Source organism: Myotis myotis, unplaced genomic scaffold (genome assembly GCF_014108235.1).
Source record: "Myotis myotis isolate mMyoMyo1 unplaced genomic scaffold, mMyoMyo1.p scaffold_m19_p_18, whole genome shotgun sequence".
Taxonomy (NCBI): domain Eukaryota; kingdom Metazoa; phylum Chordata; class Mammalia; order Chiroptera; family Vespertilionidae; genus Myotis; species Myotis myotis.
The window spans coordinates 24759708-24776623 of record NW_023416322.1 but is presented as its reverse complement, the minus strand read 5'-3'; the positions used below and the strand labels follow the sequence as shown (position 1 = coordinate 24776623).

Sequence of the window (16916 nt, the reverse complement as noted above, 5' to 3'; positions counted from 1 at the left end):
CTATAGGGTGGTGAAGGCCTGGGGCGAAGGGGTGAGGGGGAATGGGGGCGGGCTGAAAGGGGACTATGGGGGGGAAAGGGAGCCATATGTAATACCTTCAACAATAAAGATTTTTATTTTTATTTTTCTAAAGGAGGCTTCAGTATTCAAATACTGCCAGTTCGGCGGTGAACTCGCAAAGTAGTCATCTTTGGGATAGAAAGAACTGGATGCAAGGAGAGCGGCTACTTCCGGAGCCGCGCCGGAACCCCTTGGCAGAATAAGTGAGTTCCAGGGGGGAACTATTTAAGATGAGGACCGCTTCCTGCTGCTGAACGGAGCGAGGGACGGGGAGGAAGCAGCCCGAGGAGTGGCATCCTGCCGGCGCTAGCGGCTGCAGAGGCGGAGGCGGAGAGGAGGCGGCGGGCGGACCAGGCGGGGAAGGCTGCGGCAAAGGGACAGGAAAGTGTCCGAGCCGGTGAGTGAGCCGCCTGAGAGCAGGGACAGCGGAGAGCGCCCCGGGCTCGCTTTGCACATCTGTGCTTCCAAGTTGCCGAGTCTCCGCGTCGGGTAAGGGCCGAGCTTCGCCCGCCGCCTGTCACTCGGCGCCGAGAAGGGGCTGTTGGGGCGCTGGGGCTGGGCCTCGTGGGGCACCAGCCTGCACTCCAGCCGGCTGTCCGCCCCACCCCGGAGCCCGGGAGGCGCGGGGCTGTCCTGTCCCGCCTGGGGGTTGGGGCTTGTCTGCACAGCTTCCCCAGACAAGGGCTGGGACTAGGGAGAAGCGCCCCATTTACCCCTGGGGACCTAGCGAGATCGTGCCGAGTGGGCGGTGGACATGGTTTCGGGGACAGGGAAGGGCTGGTGAAGGGAATGTGAACCCGGAGCGTTCGTGTCTCTGTACCGTTAAAGCTGCCCGGCTGTCGGAGGCGGCGTTTTTGTTTTTAAAGGCAAAATGCCTCCCCTGCCGCTGTCGCTTCCAGACAGGTTCATTGCTTTCAGGTCCGTGGTTGAACCGACCGCTCCCTATTCGTCTGAGTTAGAGCCGCCGTGGGCACCCGGTGGGCGCGCTGAGGGTGCGCCTGGCGGTGAGGTCAGACGGGACGCCTCCGAGCGCCGTTCGAAGGGAGACGGACCTGGCGGTGGAGCCTGTTGAGCGCGCGTCCCCTCGCCTTCACTTCCAACCGATTCAGGTGAAGGATAGTCATCTGCAGCGGTTCTCAACCTGTGGGTCGCGACCCCTTTGGGGGTCGAACGACCCTTTCACAGGGGTCGCCTAAGACCATCGGAAAACACACATATAATTACATATTGTTTTTGTGATTAATCACTATGCTTTAATTCAATTTGTAACAATGAAATTGGGGGTCACCACAACATGAGGAACTGTATTAAAGGGTCGCGGCATTAGGAAGGTTGAGAACCACTGTAAGGTCCTGGGTAAAGGCTGTGCTTGTGCATCTGCAAAAGGTCTGTAATATAACCGGACGTGAAATGGTGTATCGCTGAGAAATAGTTTTTATTAAGTTGCTGCTTTTCTGTTGTCTTAGGTTCGGCTGTAGAGCGTGGTGAAGGGTACTTTTCATGGTGCATGGAAGGAAAGCCAATGCGCAGGTAGGCATTTAGGAAGAAAACCTTCGGTTTCACTGAAATCCAGCGCATGATCATTCAGGGCTTCATTTAAAAAAATTTTTTTTTTAAGTTTACAAATCTTTTTTAAAGTTCACAACGTTTTTTTTTAAGTTTACTAAAGTTTTTTGTTCTAAAAGAAATCAATAATATCAGAAATTAATAGCTTTTAAATAGAGAAATATATAGAAAAGTTTCTAAGGAGTACTATGAATTTTGTGTCGTCGTTAATATTGAAATGTTCCTTTGTATGGTAATTTTTGGGGATAATCATTAAGTGCACTATGATATATGGATGTATTACAGTCTTTAATCCCCTGTAGAGGGTTCTGTTGCCATATACGTATAATGATGATTTATAATACACTGTACTGAATGTCTAATGATTGTTTTAGTTATTTCATTGATATTTGGTAATACAATTGTTCTGTTAATTAAAATAGCCACGTTGCACGGAAGATTGAGGAGTATAAAAGGTATTGGACAGCCCCACTGGTGTGGGTCAGTGGTTGAGCCTCTACCCAGGAACCAAGAGATCACTGGTTCTGCCCCGGTGAGGGCCCATGCCCAGATTTCGGGTTAACCCACAGGGGCGCTCAGGAGGCAGCTGATCATGATTCTCTCTCATCATGGATGTTTCTATCACTCTCTCCATTCCTCTCTCTCTAAAAATTAATATCTTTTAAAAAAAGATATTGGACATAATAACTCGGTCCATAGAAAAGCAAAACAGTTTGTGGGGAAATGTAGACAATTATAGGTCCTCCCAACCCTAAAACTCAGTAATACTTTTTCTCAATCTGTTCTAACAAGTAGAACAAGAGCCCTTATTGAAACAATCAGCCCAGTTCAAGTTCATTTTTTAAACTCATTTTACATTAATTGAACTATACTTAATTATTTGCTATTTAACATCAAAGATAAACAATGTGGCAGATCCTTTTAAGAAAAGAAACATTTCATGATGGGGATATGGCTTATAACTTAAAACTGGGAGCCAAAACCGGTTTGGCTCAGTGGATAGAGCGTCGGCCTGCGGACTGAAAGGTCCCAGGTTCGATTCCGGTCAAGGGCACGTACCTGGGTTGCGGGCACATCCCCAGTAGGAGGTGTGCAGGAGGCGGCTGATCGATGTTTCTCTCTCATCGATGTTTCTGACTCTCTCCCTCCCTTCCTCTCTGTAAAAAATCAATAAAATATATTTTAAAAAAATAAAATAAAATAAAAAATAAAAAATAAACTGGGAGCAAAAATCAGAATATATCTTTTTCCAGATCTGTTATTGATTTTTTTATTGACCTTGAGCTGTTCACCTCTCTGTGCCTCAATTTACCTCTCTAATGTATCTGATCAGGATATTGGGAATAATGAATGCTTGAAATGGTTTGAAATCTCCAGATGAAAAGATGTTATGTATGTAACAAATGCCATTATGTTATTTATATCTTACTCTATAGTAGCAATAATACTTGACAGAAAGCACATGAAATTAACAACACATGTACTTCATCACTTCAACATGGTTATAAAACCACAAATTGCTTCTCATCCTCAGCTGCCATAAATTTTATATCTTATGTAATTGCTAAAATAAGAGCTTATTATTCTTTAAAAAGAGGCACAGCGTGGGAATGTTTTTATCAGTAATTTCTATATAAAATATTCATTTAATTACACCCATTTTTTCTGCATTATTACATAATACTGCCAGTTACTTAAAATCATTTTGGAGAATTCTGGTGCCATTTAGTTACAGCTCTTTCTTTATCACCATCACTTGGCTCAAGCCAAGTAGAGATGCCAATTAAAATATGGGTCTGGAGCAGAAGAGCAGTTTGGGTTGGCGATTAAAAAAAAAAAAAATTGTGTGTCAGTGCGCAGAAGGTTCTAGAAGTTGTAGATGTGAATGAGGGTAAAACAGAAAAGAAGGATGCCAAAGACAGAACTCTAGGGAGTACCAGTGCAATTTAAGGTGTGATCTAAGACAAAAAGCCTGTAAGGATTCTAAAATGGGCAAGAAGTTTTAGGTTCTTTGGGTCTTGTTTTATTTAATTGTATTTAGAGTTTCATCAGTTTTCACTCACAGTGAAGATCAAACAAGTTTCTCCTTGAGTTCAACTTCAAATGCACACACACAAAAAAATCCCATTCAGATCTTTAGAATTTCCTATTCCAGTCAGTCGAAAATGTTTGCTTAAAAGTAGTAGTATAAGATGTATTGCTTGATCTGGGTGCTCCTTGCTCAACACCTCTCCTTCCTTTCCTCCCTTTACTGTAGACATAAGAAAATTAAATATTATGCTTGCTATCTTAATCCTTGCATTTTGGGATAGCTGTGTAACAGAGTTATCAGTGAGATGTCAGCAAAGTTGCTGGGGGAACCCAGGAAGGTTTTTGCTTTCCTTACCTAAAGGGAGATCAGCTGGTTTTCATTGCCGTTTGCCCTGCCTCCTTCACCTTGCCTTGACTGCCTGGCTGAAGCACCCAAGCTGACCCTTATTTTGTCCAAGAAGCAGTGGTAAGATGTCTTGAGCTGAATCATTCATGACCTGTTTTCAGATTAAGGGTTAACAGCTTGGCATTCTGGTGTGGAATTAGGTATGGGATGTAGTGCCTAGCAGGTGCCCTTCTAATAACCAGAACTGGCACTTACAATAACAGATGGGTTTTCTATCTTAAGGATTTCTGTACTCGAACCTCTAGTTCTCTCTATTCTTAGTGTGTTTGGGACTTTAAATGAGGGTCAAACCAGCTGAATCTTTTTTCTAAGGTCAGGCTGTTAATTTCCAAATTAAAACAAAATGTTTGAAATATAAAAGGAGAGATGTTCATTTACCCCTGGCCAGTGTGGCTCTGTTGGTTGAGTATCATCTGTACACTGAAAGGTTGCCGGTTCAATTCCCAGTCAGGGAACATACCCGGGTTGTGGGCTTCGTCCCTGGTAGGGCGTGTGTAGGAAGCTTCTGGTGTTTCCCTTTAACATTGATGCCTCTCTCTCTGTCTCCCTCTCACACTCGCTGTCTTGATTTTGAGAGAGAGAGAAAGGTTCTTAGCTTAGGAACATAATTCCAAGCTAAGGAGAAATTCTGTAGGTCTTTGGACAAAGAGGTAAAATTGATTATAAATATTTTAGAATCAGAGACTGTTTTCTAAACTTTTTATTGTGCTTGATTTCAACTTATCTTACCCACTTACAGAAAATGACTCTTTCCTCAATGAGGAATATTACTTTGGGATTACAAGGTCTGAGGAATGTGTGACATGATAGCTCTGAAATCTGAAGTTGACTCACAAATTTTGGGTGGATAGAAATTTTATTTATTTAGGGAGGTACCAGAGTTGTAACATTCCTTTGGTAAACATGAAGAATATTTAAGGTGTTTGGTTTGTTTTTTGGTTTATGCTTCCGGTATACACATGATTTGATTCTTCTCCTCACTATGATTTTAGGATATATTAATATTCATGGGAATGACACAGCCATTTACCTAGCCTGCACTTCCTTGGCTTCTTAAATTCTTGTGACTTTCACCTTCACTCACTTCCACAATGCGTTTCTACTGTCACTCAGAAAAACTCTCTGAAATCATAAATGCTAATGACTTGTTTTCTGACCATAATCTCTTGAATGTTCATTCCATCTGTTCTTTGTCAAAATTAACATGCCATTGCCCCTTCTCTCTTCACACAGTTTCAACCATTTTCTAGCCATCATTCAACTCGTTTTGTCTGTGGTATTTCAGGCATACCTATTAATTAGGCATTTCTATTATGCCTAATTATATGCAGGCATTTCTTTTCTCTGATTTGGGCTGTTGATTACCACTAGATAAAACAGGCACGGGGAATTCATGAGTCTTTAATATCATTTGGGCCAACAGTGTTATCCAACAATATTTCTGAGTCTTCACTGATTCCCCATAGCAGCTCTTCCACGTCATTACCCATTCTTCTCATAATCCTGTCACCATTCTGCTCACAGCCAGAAGATGACCTGCCACCCTCCCACTCCCAGCTTCACAGAAAAATAGAGGTCTTTATGAACTTCCCTAATTGCTGACACCTTCTTACCCCAAAATAAATGTATCTGTTTCCACATTATCTCCCTCCCACACCTTTTCTCTGATCTCTTACATCTAAGTTCCATTCCTCTGGTTTTGGTTCCCTGCGCTCCCACTCTTCAAGGATCTCATTCCGTCATTTATTCTCCCCCTCTTGCTTGTATTTTTAAACTTCTCCCACCTTTGGGTTCTTAGTGTCAGTATATAATTATTTTCCAGTCTTTGACTTCTTTAAGCAGACATAGCACTGTATCTCTTCACAGAAAAGCTTCTTTCTAAAAATGGTTCATACTCGCTGTCTTTCTTTATATATATACAAGAGGCCCGGTGCACGAAATTCATGCGGGGGGGGGGGGGGTCCCCTCAGACCAGCCTGCACCCTCTCCAATCCGGGACCACTCGGAGAATGTCAGACATCCCTCTCACAATCCTGGACTACTGGCTCCTAATTGCTTGCCTGCCTGCCTGGTCACCCCTAACTACCCCACCCCCCACTGGCCTGATCACCCCTCACTGCCTCTGCGTGCCGGCCTGATTGCCCCTCACTGCCTCTGAGTGCTGGCCTGGTCACCCCTAACTGCCCCCCCTGCCGGCCTGGTCACTCCCAACTGCAACCCCCCTGCCGACCTGGTTGCCTCTAACTGCCTCCCCCAGCCCCCCGCCACCCTGGTCGCCTCTTACTGCCCCCCTCTGCCGGCCTGGCTGCCCCTAACTGCCCCCCCCCTTTGCCCGCCTGGTTGCCCCCAACTGCCCCCCCCCTCGCTGGCCTGGTTGTCCCCAACTGTGCTCCCTGCTGGCCTGGTCGCCCTTCATGCCCCCCCCCCCCCCCCCAGCGGCCTGGTCACCCCATGCAGCCTGCTTGTTCAGTCATTTGGTCATCCCTCACTAACCCCTCTGCTGGCCTGGTTATAGGCAGCCATCTTGTGAGGGTGTGTGGGTTAATATGCATATTACCTCTTTATTATATAGGATATACTTTATAAAAAATATATATAAATATATATTTTTTTATTGATTTCAGAGAGGAAGGGGAAGGGAGAGAGAGAGATAGAAACATCAATGATGAAAGAGACTCATTGATCGGCTGCTTCCTGCACACCCTCCACTGAGGATCCAGCCTGCATGCAACTAGGCATGTGCTCTTGACTGGAATCAAACCTGGGACTCTTCAGTCTGCAGGCCAATGCTCTGTCCACTGAGCCAAACCGGCTAGGGCCTCACTGTCTCTTTCTTCGCCTCCATTAACTGCTGCCATTGAATACCTCAGGTTTTACTGAAAGGTTAGGGATAGCGGAGGGGGCCATAAAGTTTTTTGGACATCATCATTTTCTCACTGGCTGTCTCCTTAGATCATAACCCACCACCATTTTATTTATTTATTTTTAAATATATTTTTATTGATTTCAGAGAGAAGGGAGAGGGAGAGAGAGATAGAAACATCAGTGATGAGAGAGAATCATTGATTGGTTGCCTCCTACATGGCCCCCACAGGGGATCGAGCCCACAACCCAGGCATATGCCCTTGACCGGAAGCAAACCCATGACCCTTCAGTCCTCAGGCCGATGCTCTGTCCACCGATCCAAGCCAGCCAGGGCCCACCACCATTTTAAAAGTCTCTCTTTCCTTTCCCTTTTCTTTCCCTTCCCTTCCCTCCCTTCCTCTTCCTCTTCCCCTTCCCTTCATTTCCCTTTCTCTTAAAATTCTTCCTTTCTCATCCCCCCCCCCGCAAAAACTTTCTCCCTTTAAAATTACTGTTACTTTATTCTACCAAACAGTTTATTTTGTCACAATCCTTATACTAGTACCTCTATAGCAGAGGTTAAAAAACAAATTCATAGATCTTTAGGTAGTTTACACAATGTATGGCACAGCTTCATGTAAGACAGTATGATGGTGAGCTAAAAGTCCTCCTAATGATATTCTATTTCCATTTCAAAACAAAACAAACCCAAAAATACTGCCAACCAAACAATTCTAATGGTCTTTATCATTCAGGGGGCCCTCATCTTGTCTTTTATAATTAAAAGGTCTAAATAAATGTATAGAGAAGAGAATATAAATTAGCAAATGTGGAAGCAAGAAGACCACTTATGAGATTATGATACTTTTAAAAGGTAAGGGTAGCCTGACTTAGGGTGGGGCTAGTTAGATGTGTAGAGAAATAGTTGGATTTTAGGTATTATATGGAGGTAGAATGATAGGATTTGCTGATGGCTTGGGTTTCAGGGTGGAAAGGAAAGGTTCCAAGATTTCTAGCCTGAGCCAATGTAAGAATAAAATTGCCTTTTATTGATCTGGGGAAGACTAGAGGAGAGACACCAGTGGAGGAAGAGAATCAAGGAATCAGTTTTAGATATATCATTGAGATAGATGAGCTTGAGTTATTCAGATAGGAGATAAAACTCCTTTAGCCATTCACACATGGGTGATGGGAACCATTAGATGTGTATAGAGAGCAGAGAGGACAGACTTTGGAGAATGACCACATTCAAGAGAATTCCTTCCAAGTTTGTTAACCACATAGTCTATAATAATATAGAAATTACCCATTATTTAAAGTCAGAGTCTAATAATAGCAGCAGGGTTTTTTTTTTGTTATGGCATACTTCAAAAAAATAGATATGTAGAAATTAGCTTTCATATTTTACTTAGGTGAGATAAAAAATTGTTGATCTGATTTCAACAGTATCATATTTATGTGCATAATTAAGGTTACAACAAACATGCTTTAACTTCTACATGCACTATCAGTATTACAACAGGAATTTTTGAGTTGGTCTTGTCTTTAATGGTGGGGTTTTTTAAAGCCTGATTCTACCACTGTTGCCCGTGTGGTTTATTCTTTCAGCATCTACTACATACAAGGCACCAGTATGCACGTGGCTAAAAGCCTTCTTGATTGTTTATGTGGGTGGTGAAATTATCTAACTGCTCAGCTTTATATTTCAGTCTTTCACTTGTCAAGCATATACAGTACTATTTCCGCCAGACGTCAGGAATTGTGCACAGTTTATACTCTAGCATACACAGTCACCTGTGGGCTGAGGCCAAGCGTGGAAAGATTGAATGTATAAGTGCTTTGGAAAAACAGGTTGCTGGTGGAAGAACCATGCTCTTGATTTTTAAGTTTGTGCCTTTATAATGTAAATGCATAGTTATTTACTACATTTCCTCACTTGTAAGACACACAGTTGATTTAATAACAACTTTTTAGAATTGTGAATATTGAATTAAAGGTATACAAAGCTTTTCTTACTAGCTGCCAATATAGCAAGTATTTATCCATATAATTGATACCTCAATATTCTTTAATATCACAAAGTTTTATTCTAAGTTCTCCTCTCATTCAAAGACTGAAGAATCCCTTGACTTATGTCTGGCCCTAAGCAATTATCCAAAGCATCCCAAGGACATACTTGTGCTTGTGATTTTTTCCCAGTTTTTTTTGTTGTTGTTTTTCACTTTTTTAGAACATTGTGATTGACTGTATAAACTGTAAACTCTAGACATCTTCAGGTAAAGGAAATACAGTACTACATATAAAGTTAGGTTTTGGACCCTGGCCTATTTTCCTTCTGACCTTTTCATGCAACATTGGCTATATTGGCGCCGAACCTTAGGGCAATTTAAAATATCTTCCAATGATAATCAGAAATAAACATTTATGTGTTTTAGAAAAATGACAACTATCAAGATTTTGGGCCAAACTGGTTTGGCTCAGTGGATAGAGCGTCGGCCTGCAGACTGGAGGGTCCCAGGTTCGATTCCGGTCGGGGGCATGTGCCTTGGTTGCAGGCACATCCCCGGGGGGGGGGCGGGGGGGGGGATGTGCAGGAGGCAGCTGGTCGGTGTTTCTCTCTCGTCGATGTTTCTAGCTCTCTATCCCTCTCCGCCCCTCTCTGTCAAAAATCAATAAAATATACTTAAAAAAAAAAAAAGATTTTGGTTAAACCAGATTAAGGAATTAAAGCCCATAGATCATAATTTAAAAATGTTTTTCATAATGTGTTATTAATTTAGTATAGGCAGTTGCAAAAGATATGGTCTAAACCAGTGGTTGGCAAACTGCGGCTCGCGAGTCACATGCGGCTCTATGGCCCCTTGAGTGTGGCTCTTCCACAAAATACCACGTGCGGGCGTGCACGTACAGTGCGATTGAAACTTCGTGGCCCATGCGCAGAAGTCAGTATTTTGTGGAAGAGCCACATGTGGGCCAAAGAGCCGCAGTTTGCCGACCACTGGCCTAAACAGTCTAATCTGACTACTGAGATGAAAAAAGAATTGTCCTTTATTTTATGGCAGTTCACAGTGAAAGTGCTCTGACTTGGAATTAGTACTATTCATTCCTTGAGAGACTTTAAAGAAGTTTTGAGTTCTAGAGTTCTTAGAACGGGAACTCTTTGGGGACTTGGTTCTGTCTTTTGGTTACCTATAGGTTTCCCTGTCTCTCGACTTAGGAATACTTTTATGACAGGAGTGAGCTTCTAATAATACTGCCATCTTCTCTTCCCTCTCCCCCTGCCATTCCTGTAGGTGCACCAACATTCGACCAGGAGAGACTGGAATGGATGTAACAAGCCGCTGCACCCTTGGAGACCCCAACAAACTGCCAGAAGGGGTTCCCCAACCTGCCCGTATGCCCTATATCTCAGACAAGCACCCTCGACAAACCTTGGAAGTGATTAACCTCCTGAGAAAGCACCGGGAGCTCTGCGATGTGGTGCTAGTTGTGGGCGCTAAGAAGATATATGCCCACCGAGTCATTTTGTCAGCCTGCAGTCCCTACTTCCGCGCTATGTTTACAGGAGAATTGGCAGAGAGCCGGCAGACAGAAGTAGTGATCCGGGACATAGATGAGAGGGCTATGGAGCTGCTGATTGACTTTGCATATACCTCCCAGATAACTGTGGAAGAGGGCAATGTTCAGACCCTACTGCCAGCTGCTTGTCTCCTCCAGCTGGCAGAAATACAGGAAGCCTGCTGCGAATTCTTAAAGAGACAATTAGATCCCTCTAACTGCCTTGGTATTCGGGCTTTTGCTGACACACATTCATGTCGTGAGTTGCTAAGGATAGCAGACAAGTTCACTCAACATAACTTTCAAGAGGTGAGTTGTACTTAGTGGTTTGAATGTATTCATAATGTCTTTGTCAGGAGAGTATATAGGCCAGGGGTGGGCAAACTTTTTGACTCGAGGGCCATAATGGGTTCTTAAACTGGACCGGAGGGCCGGAACAAAAGCATGGATGGAGTGTTTGTGTGAACTAATATAAATTCAAAGTAAACATCATTACATAAAAGGGTACGGTCTTTTTTTTTTTTTTAGTTTTATTCATTTCAAGCGGGCCGTAGTTTGCCCACGGCTGGTATAGGCTCACACTCTGCTAACTGACACATAGCAGCTTGGCTATTTACTGCCAATAATATTAAATAAGTAAGTTGTTATAAATTCTAAACTTGGTTTTTATTTTAGAGTCCAAGTTTGTGTTTCTCAGTAATAGTTAAAGTTTAGGACTTGATTGTGCCTAGTCATGTCATATTCATAAAAGGCTAATTTAAAAGTCAGAATACAGTTTATTAATTCATAAGGAGATGTGTGTCTGCTAGGATACCTGGTATTAGTCATTTACCTGAAGCATGGCCTTCCTGATTATATGGATTATTCAGTAGAATAAATTATAGGTCAGAGGTTATTTGGTGAGTAAACAAAAAAATTGAAATTAGATATTATCAAAAGAATTTTTCATTAAGCCTGTTATTTTTCATTCATTCATTCAATATTTGTAAAGCTACTATGTTTAAGCCACTGGGCTTAGACACAAAGGCTGCAGTAGTAAATGAGACCCCTGGAGTCTGTTTTCGTGTGTTTATAATCCAGCAGGGCAGATAGCCAGTGAATGTACAATTACACAACTAATTACAGCAGTCGGTGCTACAAAGAAGAAACCCTGGATGTTTTAACAGTGTGTTACAGAGATTTAACTTTGGTTCTAGAACAGCTCATGCAAAATCCTGAGACATGAAGAAGCATAACTAGTTTGAAGAATGGAAAGAAATCTAGTGAGACCCAGAGAGTAAAAGAGAGGATGTTACATAATGATTTTACAGAAAGAACAGAGCCAAATTGCACTGGAGTTAATAGACCATGTTAAGAAATTGAAATTTAACCATTAAAGTGTTTTGAGCAAAGGAAAGACATGGTTCATTTTGCACTTCAATATTACTCTTCTGTTCACCAGGATAACCTCCAGTGACTCAAAGACTTAAAAATACAAATGAAACCATGAAAATATTAGATGGCACGGATCGATTCCTTTCTAATTTAGAAGCAAAGAAGGCTTAATTGACTAACCCAGAAGGCATAGAAAAAAATATTGATAGATTTGACTGTATAAAATGAAAAAATGTCTGCATGGTAAAACAAAATAAGTCAAAGACAAACTGGGGGCATAGTAGCTTTACAAACTGGGGGCAAATATGTGCAAATCATATCACAGGCAATAATCTTAATATATCAAAAGCTCCTATTGGTCACTAACCAAGACCAGTAAAATGAGCAATAAAATAATAAATTCAGATTGCCCTTAAACATGTGAAAATCTGCTCAAGCTTGTTCATAATAACTGAAACATGAATTAATACTATACAAAGTACTATTTTTTTATCTACCAGATTACAAATATTCAGAAGTTGGATTGCAAATTCTATTGATAAGGCCATGGGGGAAATAGCTACATTGCTAGTGTGAGTATAAATTGATACATCTCCTTTGAAAAGAAATTTGGCAGTATCTATCAAAATTACAGTCTTATTGCACACACTCAGCAATCCCATTTCTAGAAATTTGTACTACAAATGTACTGGAGAGGGGAAATGTTTGAGGAAGTAAGATCCGTAATGGATTCCGATTTAGGTATATTCTGTTTGAGACACTTGTGACATATCTAAATAGAGATATTGAGTAGGCCTCTGTTTATATGAGTCTGTATCTTAGAAAAGAGATTAGGCCCTAGCTGGTTTGGTTCAGTGGATAGAGCATCGGCCTGCGGACTGAAAGGTCCCAGGTTCAGTTTCAGTCAAGGGCACATGCCCAGGTTGTGGGCTTGATCCCCAGTGGGGGGCGTGCAGGAGGCAGCCAATCAGTGATTCTCTCTCATCATTGATGTTTCTATCTCTCCCTTCCTCTCTGAAATAAATAAAAAGATTAGGATGCGATTGAAATTTAGGAGTCATCAACATAGTAATTAAGTCACAGTAATTAAACTATGGTTTAATTCTTTTTAGGCCAGATATAATCCAGAAGCCATAAAAGAAAAAATTGATAAAGTTGATTACATTAAACTTTTAAATAACGAAAGCACTATAAGCCGGGTAAAAAAAATCAATGCAAATGAAGTCACCTAATTAGGGGAAAGAAGAAAAAAGCCCTAAGATTTTTCCCATACAAAAGGATGGGTTAGCTGAACAGCAGCTGGCGGAGGAAACTGAAAATAGAGAGAAGAGGAAAGTTAGGAGTGTGGGATTGTTTCATGAAGGAGATTATATATATATATATATATATATATATATATATATATATATATTTTTTTTTTTTTTTTTTTTTATAAAAACTGACTCAAGAAGAAACTGAAGACCAGAAAAAACCTATATCAATGAAAGAAGTTCCCATAATAGTGTGGGACTTAAAATGCAGATATCCTGTAAACTTTTATTTGAGAAAGCGGATATTTTAAGGTATTATATATATATTATTGATTTCAGAAAGAGGAAGGAAGAAGGAGAGAGAGATAGAATCATCAATGAGAAGGAACCATTGATTGGGTGCCTCCTGCACACCCCCTACTGGGGATCAAGCTCTCAACCCTGGCATGTGCCCTGACCAGGAATCAAACCGTGACGACCTGGCTCATAGGTTGATGCTCAGCCAATGAGCCACACAGGCCAGGCAAGGCATTATTTTCTTAAGCTGATTGTTTGTTTCCAGGATAGATGTCAGTGCTAGATTTGCCATAATGGTAGACAGTATCTTTTTCTTATTGGTGAAAAAGGAGAAGTGACATTTTAACCATACTTTGTTTATCAAAAGTATTATTCTTACTCTTTGTCCTTAGTGCCAAACAAATATTTTCTCACACAGATTTTCATGTCTTCTTGCCATCTGATGTTTCCAGTAAGTGATATCATTTTTAATATCATTATTTAATATCATGGTGGTTCACTTATAAACTTTAAACTTGGTGATCATTGACACATAACATTTGGTTTATAATACTAAGTTGGGAAAAATTTTTACACTCTGTCAAGATCGATCCACAAAGAATGTTAAGGCACTCCACAAAGATATATGATACCTTACTTGTACTTAAGTAAAGAAATCGGAGTGAAAAGAAAAGAGGAAAGTAGGATACAGCCGTGGCTTAAGTTTTGCACACTGTGAAGGCCAGCACATTTAATTTGAAGCGAAGCCCCAAATTTGGCCCTGGCCTTTCTAGCCTCCAACATAGGGTTGCCAGATAAAATACAGGGTGTCCAGTTAAATTTAAATTTCAGATAAATAAATAACTTTTAGTGTAAGTATGTCCTCTATTTTTATTTGCTATATCTAACAGTCCTGCCACAGAGAGTACAATGCAGTCATTCTAAGCTACCTGGTTAAGCAACCTAGCTAAAATGTAAATGTTACCTATTTAATTTCCTGAACCACAGAAGGTCTCCCACTCAGGTGATTTGAAACTTTTTGCCATACAAATGAAATGTTCATTAGTATTTTCTACTATAAGTATAGCTGACTTTATGGTCTGAAACTTTTATTTTGAGATGCACATTTTTTTCTAATGTACTTGGGAAAAACATTCTTAATCCAATATTCAAATAGCAGTTGCTTATCTCATATTCTGCGAAATATTCTGACTTTTTGATGAGCATGAAGATAACCTTGTCCCAAGAGAATAAATATATCACCTGCATCAGAGGTCACATGGTGGGAATTGACCTCTTCACTAGATCCTTCCTGCATACATGGGCATCACACGTAGCACGTGTACTGTTGAGAGAACAAACCACATGGAGTGTAGCGGTTACCATTCCCTCCTGCATTGTACCCTGCCCCTTGTACTCTGCATAGTCATGGCAAGATCTATAAGCTTCTGGGATTTATGGATGGCATGCATGACAAGGTGATATCCTTGTTGTCATTTCCTCTCCATTCTGACAGTTAGTTCCCTAGCCCTGGGTAAAGATAAGTTATTGGTGTGTGTGTGTAGCAATATATGTAATGTATGCACACACATATCAGTGAGATAGATGTACTGGTATAGATAAATATAAGCGTGCATTGGTCTTCAGAGGTTTTCCTGGGTCTGATTCTCCTCATTATATCCATTCTTGCTTATAAAATTGCTGACACCTTTATTCTTTTTTATACTGGCCCCTTGGTGTTTCTACCCCAGACACTGTTCTGTCAGTACTAATCTTCCTCTGGAAGCTATTCTTGAATTTTTTATGCCTCTTATATTTCTGGAGTTATAATTTGGTATAATTTAGTTTACTTTGAATGTAAACTTTTATTTTGATACTTCTTTTTAGGAAAAAAAGATGTCATTTGTCTTAAATTATTTGAATCATAAATTATTATTTTCCCCAAGCTTTGTGTCCCCTGTACTCTCCTTTGTTTCCTTTTTTAAATTAATAAACATTTTTTTAGAGTAGTGTTAGGTTCCAGCAAAATTGAGCAGAAAGTAGAGTTCTACACACACACACACACACACACACAATCACACACAACATCCCCCACTATCAACATCAGAAGGGTACACAACTGATGAACCTACATTGACATGTTATTATCACCCCAAGTCCATAGTTTACATTAGGGTTCACTCTTGATGTTGTACATTTTGTGCGTTTTGACCAATGTGTAATGTTGTATCCGCCATTGTAGTATTGTACATGATAGATTCATTGTCTTAAACATAGCTCTGCCCATCTGTTTCTTTTAAACTTTTCTGCTCCACTGTTTCGAACCTCAGCTCTATTGTGGAATAGAACTTTTCTTCATAACCCTTAAGAAAAATATTGAGACAATAAATTAAGTATGATCACAGGTTTTTTCCTTTTATTCTTACCTCACTTTGAACAGGTGATGGAAAGTGAAGAGTTCATGTTGCTTCCAGCCAATCAGCTCATTGATATAATATCTAGTGATGAGCTAAACGTTCGCAGTGAAGAACAGGTGTTCAATGCAGTGATGGCCTGGGTCAAATACAGCATCCAAGAAAGACGTCCTCAGTTACCCCAGGTATAACGGAAATGCTTCTCTAAGTAACTGCTTTCATAATATGTATTTGACTTGCAAAAAAAGGAGCAGGCATCACTCCTGTCCCTTATATTAGACTGTAAGAAAGACCATCTGTTTCCAAATAATCAAGGAGATATGTGTTTATCATAAACTTTTTGCTCTTTGCTTCCTCTCTATTTTGCATCAACTCTAGGTTTGGGCTATAAAGCTGGTCAGAACCTAAATCAGTGGTTCTCAACCTTCCTAATGCCACAACCCTTTAATCCAGTTCCTCATGTTGTGGTGACCCCCAACCATGAAATTATTTTCATTGCTACTTCATAACTGTAATTTTGCTACTGTTATGAATCATAATGTAAATATCTGATATGCAGGATGTATTTTCAGGGGTTGCGACCCACAGGTCCTAAATGGTACAAAATGAACAGAAGAGAGCAAGGAAGACGACTGTCCTGCTTCCTTTCCCTATGGCTTGGAAATCCCATGCCATTTTCAAGAATAAAGGGACAATATGAGGCATAAGTGGTCACTAAATGAAATGTTTGATGTTCTTATTATGACTGTAGGCTTTAGCAGTTTAATAGGATATTCTTCTAGATTTTTAATTAGAGTCCAGTTAAACAAGCTGATTGTAGAAGAGCTTATAAATATATTGCTGAAAGCTTCAAGTAACATCTAAAGCAGTGGTTCTCAACCTTCCTAATACCACGGCCCTTTAATATAGTTGCTCATGTTGTGGTGACCCCCAATTTCATTGTTACAAATTGAACATAATTAAAGCATAGTGATTAATCATAAAAACAATATGTAATTATATGTGTTTTCTGATGGTCTTAGGTAACCCCTGTGAAAGGGTCGTTTGACCCCCAAAGGGGTCGCGACCCACAGGTTGAGAACTGCTGATCTAAAGTGATATTACTGTGCTTTGTTTTCTGATTATTCTAATTACTGA

General features: G+C 40.8%; 1 protein-coding gene across 12 annotated transcripts in view; it reads left to right on the top strand.

Moving 5' to 3' along the window:
• The first annotated feature begins 323 nt into the window (after nucleotides 1-323).
• The window catches only part of KLHL20 (kelch like family member 20), a 33277-nt gene continuing 16684 nt past the window's right edge, over nucleotides 324-16916 (top strand). For 3 of the 12 annotated variants that reach the window (XR_004973276.1, XR_004973275.1, XM_036343287.1), the window contains exons 1-7: nucleotides 333-549; nucleotides 979-1169; nucleotides 1527-1590; nucleotides 9343-9425; nucleotides 10201-10774; nucleotides 13805-13837; nucleotides 15806-15964. Coding sequence is in view for 10 of the 12 variants with exons in the window: in XM_036343287.1 (XP_036199180.1) it covers nucleotides 1561-1590; nucleotides 9343-9425; nucleotides 10201-10774; nucleotides 13805-13837; nucleotides 15806-15964 (879 nt within the window). In the remaining 2 variants the exon portion in view is untranslated. Of the gene's footprint in view, nucleotides 550-978; nucleotides 1170-1526; nucleotides 1591-2871; nucleotides 4124-9342; nucleotides 9426-10200; nucleotides 10775-13804; nucleotides 13838-15805; nucleotides 15965-16916 lie in introns of those variants that run through there. The other 9 variants (XM_036343289.1, XM_036343290.1, XM_036343288.1 and 6 more) reach the window with 9 other exon arrangements.